Genomic DNA, 11081 nt, shown 5'->3' with positions numbered 1-11081 from the left:
ATAATAATAATAATAATAATTCAATGAAGAACCAGCAATAAATTATAAAACCAGTGGTGGCAGTTTGAAAAAGTGAGTAAGGTTATGTTTTCGTAGCCTTAAGTGCCCAAATATGGATGAATTACAAAGAGAAAGATAGTAACTCCATATGGGAGAAACTTGACAAATACCACTTTGCAAGGCAATCAAAGCAGACATGCCCAGTCACGGGGCTAATCAGCATTGCCTGCCTCCCGGTGTGACACATTGCAAAGAACACAGACTCACCTTGGTGGTATTTTTTACAAAAATGCATAACATGAATCTAATCATGAATATGTCAGACACATTGAAATAGAGGAACATTCAACTGAGAAATGCTAAAAAGAAAAAAAAGTCATAGAACAAAAAGATAAGAAAAGATTGATAGTTCCAGAATGGAGACTGGGGAAATAAATGTAATGTGTAGTCCTAGAATGGATTCTGGAATAGAAGGACAAAAAAATGTTGTTGTTGTTGTTTGTTTTTGCTATGGAGGGAATTACTAGGACAGTTTTCTTTGTAAGAAAGACAGAAAAAAAAAGTCTGGGCTCTGGCTTCTAGAGTCGTACATCCAACTGCCTCCTTTAAATCTCCACTTGGATGCCTGGTAGGTATCTCAAATTTAACATGTCCCAAACTGAGCCACTTCTGAAACCTGCTTTTTCAAAATTGTCCCCCATCCCAGTTAGTGCAAAAACTCTGGAGTCATCTCAGACTTCACCCTTCCCCTCACATCCCACATCCAATTCATCAGTCAATTCTGTTGCCTCCAACTTTGAAATGATTCTGGACCCGGGCCTGTCCCAGCACCTCCACTGCTCGGCTGGTGTTGTCTCCTAACTGGCCTCACGCTTCTGCTTTGCCTTGCCTAGCCCTTTCTCAACACTGAATTCCAGTCCTCAAAATGATCACCACTTGGCTGTCAATGTCACGACTACATGACATGGATGTTTGGAACCCCCAGTAAAGGATTATATAGATTATTAATACATTTAGAAGTAATAATCCTGTAAGTATAAAATGTAAATGTTATTTTTGTTTCATGATTTTTTTTCCTTTTGTCTTTTTGGAAACAAGAGTCATTTTGGAATTCAGCTTCCTTCAACACGGAGACTTCATACCTTCATTTCCCTACTTTCCATGGAGAACTTACTGCTGATGTGAGTTTCTTTTTTAAGACCACAGTTTCCTCTGGTGTGTTCATGGAAAACCTGGGGATCACGGACTTTATCAGGATCGAGCTGCGTGGTGAGTCGCCCATACTTTACAAGTCATAGGATGGCCATTTTTTAGCAATGAAAGCTTTAACTGATCAAAATTTTAAAGTATTGTCATTCTTACTTTATAATTGTATTTCTTTATTAAGTACTAAAATTCTATGATTTTAGTTAATCATTTTTATTTTTAAGAGAAACCAAAACTTTGAGGCATGAAGCATGTAATAATTCATTAAAATGTTATACCTTCTCTTGACTATGCCAACTATGGTCAGAACTTTAAACCAACCTCATCCAATAATTTACTGAATTAATACTTAACCAGAAGTACTATTTTTCATGTGCCCAAAGCTTAATTTATTACTGTCAAAAATTAAATTTAGTGTTTTTAAAATTGCATGAGGCTTTGAGCCATTTTTAAGTAAAATTACTTAAACATGTAAAACGAATACTATTTGGTATTCTAGCAATGCATATATATTGCTACTATTTAGGACTTAGTAAGATTGAATGGTAAACTGTAAAGATAAGTATGTTAAAAATCAGTTTTGTTTTATTTTGTTTTTTCCTCTAGTTTTGTTTTGATTTTATAGCCCCCTCCCCAACTCAGACTTTTTTCTGCATCACTGTCATTGTCCCCTTTCGTAATGAGCATGTCATGATATTTTCCTATGTCTACACAAGTCTAAATTTTCTCCCCTGTGAATTAACTTGAGCAATATTCATATATAATATTTCCAGCTCCCACTGACGTGACCTTTTCCTTCGATGTGGGGAATGGGCCTTGTGAGGTTACGGTGCAGTCACCCACTCTCTTTAATGACAATCGGTGGCACCACTTGAGAGCAGAAAGGAACGTCAAAGGAGCGTCTCTTCAAGTAGACCAACTCCCTCAAAAGATGCAACCTGCCCCTGTGAATGGGCACGTCCGTTTACAGCTCAACAGCCAGCTCTTCATTGGTGAGTGCCGTTGGTTTATAATGGAACTTGACATGAGGGCAGACATGGACCGAGAGAAGATCAAAACTGTAAAATATTGATAGCAATGATTGCAGGCAACTACTACTATTGGCACTCTTTACTGATGACCTAGTTGGTTCCAGGAACTTGCTGTGTGCTTCTTATTTGATATCTCACTGTGTAGGTATTATTGTCACCTGTTTACAGATGAAATAACCTAGCCTCAGAGGGTGGAATAACCAACTAGCAAGAGGGATCTAAACCCATGACAGCCAGTCCCCATGCTTGAACCATTTATATTACAGGGATCAGCATTTGTGACACTTGTCACAAATTGTATCAACATTAGATTTTATCAACACTAATAGTGCAATAATCAGAAATTTTTATCCAGTTCTTCAGTTTCACTTCTCAGTGGTGTTATAATTGGGACAGAGGTCATCCAGTGTCCGCTCAAGGAGACCTGTGGGCAGAAGCAGGACAGCGTGTCTACTCACATGAGGCTTTCAGAAGCCCCACTCCTGATTTTCCTCACTGTCCCTCCTCCTGCTGCTCTCTCATCACGCGCTTCCTGTTTATACCCAGGTCTCACTCCTTTATTCTCACGGTCCAAGTCATTTAAAGGTTAGGGCTATGGGCTATGGAAGGCTGCCCTTGAGTTTGCTTATTTACTGTTTTATCATTGTTGTTTGTTTTTCCCCAAGGGAAAAATATATTTTGCTGTATGACTTTCCGGACTACTCTGTTCTAATTTAGGAACCAAGCAGATTAAGGAAGTAGCTCTCACTTCCTCATTTCTTATGCATTTTAAAGCAAACAAGGACACCATCCAATTAAAAACTGGACTAAATCACAAGTTATCACACAGCCTACTATGCAGGAGGATACACACAACTTCCGGGTACTGAATGCTGAACAATGAGTGTGTGCGGGTGTGTGCGAGAGTGTGTGAGTATGTGAGAGAGTGTGAGTGTGTGTGATTATGTGTGTGAGAGTGTGAGACTGTGTGTGTGGAGAGGGGTGTATACACCAGGGCTCCCTAAAACCTAGCTTCAAGCATTGTTAGTTCTCATATTAGGGTGAGATGAGGCCTCTTCAAAGGAGTTGAAACCATCAAACTATCTGAAAGGAGGAACACACAGATGAGTCAAATTAAGGAACTTCATTTTCTCACTTGTAATCCTGGGGATTATTTAATGGAATGCCTTGGAACAAAATGAGCATAAAGATTCAGCTAGAATAAACATTAACATTAAGATAAAATTTATAAAACCGTGGTGGATGAATCACTGACTTCAGAATCATCCCTGAAGCTGCTTGAAAATTCAGATTTGGAGCCGGGTGTGGTGGCTCACGCCTGTAATCCAGTACTTTTGGAGGCCGAGACAAGAGGACTGCTTGAGGTGGAAGTTTGAGACCAGCCTGGGCAACATAGTGAGATCCTGTCTCTAAAAGAAAAATTAGCCAGGTGTGGTGGGGGGGGGGGGTGCACCTATAGTCCTAGCTACTTGGGAGGCTGAGGTAGGAGGATTGCTTGAGCCCCCAGGTTGAAGGTTGCAGTGAGCTATGATTGCACCACTACACTCCAGCCTGGGTGACAGAGTGAGAACCTGTCTCGGAAAAAAAAGAAAAACAAAAGAAAATTCAGATTTGGGGCCCTTCCTTTAGGCCCACTGAACCAGAGTCTCTGGAAGGAACCTCAGGAATCTGCATCTTTCACAAACTCCAGGTAATTCTATGATCCTGACATGGAGAATTATTGCCCTTATAATGGCGTTTTCCTCCACACAAGTGTAAACCTTTCTAAATATTTTCTTTAGCATTCAGATTGGACATGATGAAGTAGAAATATGTGCATTACTCAGTTCAGGTTTACCTCTGTGTCCCCAGAGGGGAGTGGATGGAGTAAGGGACAAACCTGGGTGAGACCCTGAGGGTGGTTTCACCCCTTCCAACTTCCCTTTCTTTGCCTCAATCTCTTTTCACACTTTATTGTGAGAGTCCATCAAAATAAAGAATTTATCTACATATATTCTAATTATTGTAAAAATGTTGAAAGTTCACACCTAACCGTACAATGCATATTATTGTTCATAAACAAAAGTAAAATGATGATGTGGTTTATATGTTGTCTGTGTAAAGAAACTAAAGTAAAAATCTTTCTTAACTGAAATTAAAGAAATATTTTAGAGTGAATATTTGCCAAGCTCATTTTGCTTAAAAGTTACGTGAATAAATGTTTTATTTCAATGTCATTTAAAGTTTCATGATATCTGATAACAGTTTATATTTTCAAAAATTTATATGTTCACAACATTTTTTGACAAATTGCAATTTTTACCATTCTCCATAAGGCCTGAGTTTGACATGGACATAAAATCCTAATAAAATACCAAGGAACACATTTCTATTTGCAGTGTTTCCCTTGTAGGGGGCACAGCCACCAGACAGAGAGGCTTTCTGGGCTGCATTAGGTCTCTGCGACTGAACGGGATGGCGGTGGATCTGGAGGAGAGAGCCACAGTGACGCCAGGGGTGGAGCCGGGGTGTGCAGGACACTGCAGCAGCTATGGACACTTGTGTCGCAATGGCGGCAGATGTAGAGAGAAACGCAGAGGGATCGCTTGTGACTGTGCCTTCTCTGCCTACGACGGGCCGTTCTGCGCAGATGGTGAGTGTGGCCAGGGAGCAGGTAACAGAGAAAATGTGGGAAACTAAGACTATGAAGAACACTTCTGGCATTTGACATAAAAAAGAAAGGATAATATTGGGGAACTATTTGAAATACAATCATCTCTGTTCCAAATTCCTCTACTGAATGGAAGGGGAATGACTATCTTTGAAAACCTGAGGCTGTCAGTCCTCTCTGCATTTCTTATGTGGAAGATCTCTGTGTTACCTCCCGTTTTCTGTTCAATGCTAAGCCTTTTGAAATGATTTGGTTTCAAAACTCTGTCCTTGGGTTACTCTGATTTTAAAATCATTAAAGCATCTTTTTTTAAAATTTATTTGAACTTTTTAGAGATGGAGTCTCGCTGTGTTGCTCAGGCTGGACTCAAACTCCGGGTCTCAAGCAATCCTTCTGCTCATTGTTATTTATGACAATGATTCGAAGTGATGCAAAAAGACATTTTAAAATTGCCTTTTCTTATAAACCAAGCATATTAACTAGGAAAGGAAATGCATATTTAATTAAATGTTGACATGTCATTAAGGGGATCATTCAGACACTTTGCCCTAAGCTGTTTAAGTACCTGTTCTTAGAGGAATATAGTGGAGTATCATACCGCTTCTGCTCAGGTATAAATCATATTTTGAAAGGAAGGAAGGGACTGGTTTTGCTGTTAAATATACTGTACTAACTTCCTGAATATACTTATACTTGTAATACTTTTAGGGTATTGAGTCATCAAAGCTAAATTTAATAGCTTTTTAAATGTGTCTGGTCTGACACCCATATATCATGTTTAGCAGCACAACGGGCATTAATTACTACATAAATTGTGTGACTTTCAAAAGAATTTTGAAATTAGTTATCTAGAATTCATTGAAATTTTCAAAAAAACACCTTCATAAGTCTTCTGTTAATCCTCTTGAATGAATTACAGCTTAAGATCTATGTGTGATAACAAATAACATAGTTCTGGTACAAATACAGAGCCTTGTTCCTATCTGAAGGTCAACTTCAAGGTGACCACTTCCTCATGAGCACAAGAGTCGATTTCTAAGTAATTCCTAGTCCACGTTTGCTAAGTGCAATTTAAATGTTATTTTGTAACCTAAAATTAGATTAGACATAGAGATTGCATTGTAGGTGAATGGAAAATGGCCCTCCAGTGCCTATGGGGTAAATCATAGTTAAATTACTTAATCTCATAAGAATGGTCTGGATTTACAGAAATTCTTTATATTCTATGGAACTAGAAAGAGTGGAACAGTAATCTAAGACAATAACCACCTTTCAACATCTTCCTTTTATTTATAAGAACATTTGGGTTCTGTGTGTTTGTGTGTGTGTGTGTGTGTATGTACAAAACACATTTGGGAGTTAATCTGATATAAAATTAAAACGTCAACCTTTTATAAAATGTTTTAGGGGAAGCTGAAAAGCTTTCATCATCTCTCAGAACACTGCAGACATCGCTTTGGATTAGCTTTTATTTTCTGATAAATAGTAAATCTGAGAAAGATCTTTGACATAAAAGAAAATGGCTAAATTCTGATTTTGAAGAAGGCTTGGTCCTCAAATCATCCTCTTCCTAGCTACTGAAGGAGATCTGTTTCATGCTTCCTACAAAGCAATAGATTTTTAAAGAAGAGGTGAAATTTAAATTAAAAAAACCTTGGTCCTCTGAGAGACACTGGCTGAATGGCCGTATAGGGAGCTCCGTAAACCCTCTCCCATGTAAGACAGCCATGACTTCTAAAAATTGTTATTTAAAAAACCCACCTCTTTAAAGTCACTAGAAAATCTCCTAAGGGAGTAGTACATCAAATGAAGAAACATTTATTAATCTTAGTAATAACAATAAGAGTTTGAGGCATTTCATCCAAGACCCATTCCCTGTACCTCCCTGTCCCAGCCCCACATGATGGAAGCTCTACTTTATGCGGGTACAGCCAAGAAGCCAGAGGTGTCCTTTCTCCCTAGTTCCTACTCCAAAAATACTGCTTTATTCCCAAGATCGGGTGCCAGCATTTTTCATCGCCCCCAGCTTTGTGTGGCAGGACTTCGATCCAGGCAGAAGCAACAGAGACGTCTGGGGCTTTCTTGCTGCAGCAAGTACTCATTTCCAGGACAGAAGCTCTCCAGGTGTGGCAGCTTGAGAATACCGGGTCTCAGCTGCCCTCACTCCAACTTGCTTATAAGTAAAGTTTCCACCATGAGGAGAGGCAAGGCACGAGGTCACCATGCCCAACCTGCGCTCTACTTGTAAGGAAAGGTTTCACTCCAAAGAAGCAGACTGCTGTCACTACCCACAGCTTCAGAACAGTGAGACAGAGGTTTGAAAACACAGAGCTCTGTAGCCCTCCCCAAATGAACTGATTTTATTTGAAACAGAGCATGGGTATATATAAGCCTATTGGTACTTTCAAAGACAGTGAAGATTCTGGTAGTAAGCACTTAAGAGGAGGTTGATAGCTCCAAGAGAGCAACACGTTAAATCATAGACAAACTAGAAGTTTAACAGAAAAAAATAGGGAATGAGACAGGTAAGATTCCTCCTAGAGTCTAAACAAGTTTCAACAACTGGAACCAAGACTAATTCAGCAAAGGGGCCTGAATTGTGGAGCAGTTTATGCCCTGGCGCATTGCTGAATACAATAAAGCAAACAGCAGACAAGAAGTGGAAGCTCACATCTGGGTATGGTACCAACAGCCGCAGATGGGTTAACATAGAGAAGAGGTGAAGAAACAGTCAAAGAGAGCCTTGAGAAAACAGGTGACTGTGCACATGACCAGGGATATACTCTGTGAGGAGTGACATCAGAGGCTACGCACTTCAGGGGAAACAGACTTCACTGAAATAGTCCAGCCAAGTCACTAAACTAACAAAAAATCAACAGCAACAGCTGCAGCCCTGGGGAGAATCTGTATCCAGAAGTGTCATGTAATCTACAATGCCAAATTTTCAGCCAAAATACAGAGTCAGGAGACATGCAAGGAAATAGGAGAGTGTGATCCACACATGGAAAAAGCAGGCAAGAGAAACTGTCTTTGAGAAAGTCCAGATACCAGAACGTTGGTACTCTGAGACAGAACTCTGCCAACCTCTTCATTTGCTGGCAAATGAATAAATTCCTCTTTCCTTCTCCTCAAACCACTTGTCCTTGTTCTTCTGATGCAGCCTCAGGGACAAGTAACAATAGCAGTGAGTCACCAGGAGGCTATGCCCAGGAATCATGTAATGGAGCCTGCTGTCCAGGTGCACAATCTTGCCTGGAGGCACAGAGTTAAGGCCCAGAGGCAGAGAGTTGAGGGTCAGTGAAGAAAAAAATAATTTTAGTTCCTTCAGAGTAGCGGAGGGGGGAAAAAAGAAGGAAAAAAATAATTTTAGGTGACTATGAACATTAACTGTATATAACTATATCTCAATCCATTAAAAAGTATTCATGAGAGGTTCTACCCTATAAAATAAAAAGAAATACGAAGAATTAAGAATTTCCAAATGTGGATTCAGAAATGGCATTAAATGAGGATAAAAATTTAGAAAAACTGAAGATAAGGACTATAGGTACTTAATACATACTTCCGGGTTTTTAAAATTTGTTTTTAATTTTTTTTTTAAGAATTTCAGTTACTCTACATTTGACATTGGAATGGATCTTTTAAGATGTGTTCAGAGTTACCAAGGTCTACTTGAGAATTCATGAAAAAAGAAACTGTTCAGTGTACTACCTAGCTGAAGAAACAAGATTAGATGCCATCAATTGCAATACATAGTAGTCTTTATTTCACACTGACATGTAAGCAGTGTAAATTGACTATATTTCAAAAAGAAATAAAAGAATTCTATCAATGCATGCTTGGCATAGACTTTAGATGTAACTTGTTCACCACCTATACCACCTATCAACAAGGTATGATAATTTGGCCAGGTACTCTGAGAATGAATAAACGAGATTAAAATTTGAGGATATAATTGGGGTTTCCCTTTTAAAACCACTGATAGCTACCTTGCCTGGTCCTCAAACATAGGCTGAAAAAAAAAAAAAAAAGAAAGTCCAGATACCAGACATAAGCAGGCAAAAATTCCAAAGCTGCTGTTATTAATATGTTCAAAGAAGCAAAAGTAACCACATTCTATGGATTGAATGTTTATATCCCCCCAAAATTCATATGTTAAAGTCCTAATCACCAACATGATAGTTTGTAGAGGTGGGGCCTTTGGTAGGTAATTAAGTTTAGGTAATTCGGTCATGAGGGTGAAGCTCCCATGATGGGATTAGTGTCATTATAATAAGAAGAAGAGATCAGAGCCCTCTCTCCCCCCACTATGTGAGGATATAGCAAGAAGAAGGTCACCTGCAAACCAGAAAGAGGGTTCTCACCAGACACTGAATCTGTTGGTACCTTGATCACACACTTTCCAACCTCCAGAATTGTTGGGGTTGGGGAAACTTTGTTCTTTAAGCCACCTAGTTTATGGTATTAATATTTTGTTATAGCAGCCTAAGCAGACTAAGACATCATGCTTAAAGGAGTGAGAGAAAGTATGGTGACATCATCTCATCAAATGTAGAATTATAATAGATAAAAAAATTTAAGAAGAACAAATAGAAATTCTGGCATCAAAAGTACAATAATTGAAATGGAAAATTCCCTACAAAGACTTAACAGTAAATTTGTACTGGCAGAAGAAAAACTTAGCAAACTTGAAGATGGATCAATAAAGATTATATATCCTGAAGAACAGAGAGAAATAATAATGAAGAAAAATGAACATTATCACAGAAGCATCAGACATAATTAAGCACACCAACATACACATAACTGATAATACCAGAAGGAGAGGAGAGAAAGGATCAAAAAATTTTTGAAAAGTAATGGTTAAAAACATCCCCAAATAAATGAAAATCATTAATCTACACATACAGAAGCTCAATAAAATCCAGGTAGGATAAACACAAAGAAATCCATACCTAGACTCATCTTAGTAAAAATGTTGACAGCCAAATTCAAAAAGGAAATCTTAAGAGCAATAAGAGAAAAATAACTCATGTACAAGAGAACACCAAGATTAACATCAGAAACAAGAGGAGGCCTCAAGTCAATTCCATGACATATTCAGTCAATGTGTTATACAAGATTAGTAGAATAAGGGAAAAATACATGAATATCTTAATTGTTGCTGAAAAATGTAACAAACTCCAAACCCTTTCATAATTTAAAAAAAACACTCAATATGGCCGGGTGCGGTGGCTCACGCCTGTAATCCTAGCTCTCTGGGAGGCCGAGGCAGGCGGATCCTTTGAGCTCAGGAGTCCAAGACCAGCCTGAGCAAGAGCGAGACCCCGTCTCTACGGACAACTAAAAATATATAGAAAAAATTAGCCGGGCATGGTGGCGCATGCCTGTACTCCCAGCTACTCGGGAGGCTGAGGCAGTAGGATCACTTGAGCCCGGGAGTCTGAGGTTGCTATGAGCTAGGCTAACTCCATGGCACTCACTCTAGCCAGGGCAACAGAGTGAAACTCTGTCTCAAAAAAAAAAAAACCACTCAATAAACTAGGAATAGAAGGGAACTTCGTTAATATGATAAAGGCTGTATATATAAACCTGCAGCTAACATCATATTCAATGGTGAAAGCTTCTTCCCTAAAAGCAGAAACATAACAAGTATGCCCAGTCTCACCACTTTTATTTATCATAGTACTGGAAGTTCTATCCAGAGGAATTAAGCAACTAAGCAAATATATTGAAAAATCTAGATATGTGCTCTCACATTATGGTCAGTGCATTTTACAAGAAGTGCCAAGACAATCAATCCAATGGGGAAAATATAGTCTCCAGGACAACTGGATATCCACATGCACATGCACAAGAATGAAACTGGCCTTCTGTCTAACACATACACAAATCTGTACTCCACATATATTATAAACCTTGATGTAATAGCTAAAACTAGAAAACACTTAAAATATGGGAGAAAGAAAGAAAGAATAGATAAGTTGGACTTCATCAAAATTAAAAACTGTTGTCATTCAAAGGGCTCACTTTGAAAAAAAGTGAAAAGACAACCCAAAAAATGGATGAAAATGTTTGCAAATCATGTATGTTGCAAGGATGTAGTATTCAAATTATTTAAAGAGCTCTTATAATTGAATAATAAAAATACAACCCAATTAAATAATGAGCAAAGCTTATAAATAGATATTTCT

At 38.6% G+C, this 11081-nt stretch overlaps 1 protein-coding gene across 1 annotated transcript in view; it reads left to right on the top strand.

Moving 5' to 3' along the window:
- The window catches only part of LOC105816400 (contactin-associated protein-like 3), a 156860-nt gene that overhangs the window by 130752 nt on the left and 15027 nt on the right, over window positions 1-11081 (top strand). Inside the window, exons 13-15 of the mRNA XM_012651809.1 lie at window positions 1099-1269; window positions 1980-2198; window positions 4630-4869. Coding sequence (XP_012507263.1) covers window positions 1099-1269; window positions 1980-2198; window positions 4630-4869 — 630 coding nt within the window. The remainder of the gene's footprint in view (window positions 1-1098; window positions 1270-1979; window positions 2199-4629; window positions 4870-11081) is intronic.

Source organism: Propithecus coquereli, unplaced genomic scaffold, assembly GCF_000956105.1.
Source record: "Propithecus coquereli isolate 6110/MARCELLA unplaced genomic scaffold, Pcoq_1.0 Scaffold370, whole genome shotgun sequence".
Taxonomy (NCBI): Eukaryota; Metazoa; Chordata; class Mammalia; order Primates; family Indriidae; genus Propithecus; species Propithecus coquereli.
Note: the sequence above shows the minus strand (reverse complement) of the source record. Positions and strands in the feature narration are given on the sequence as shown.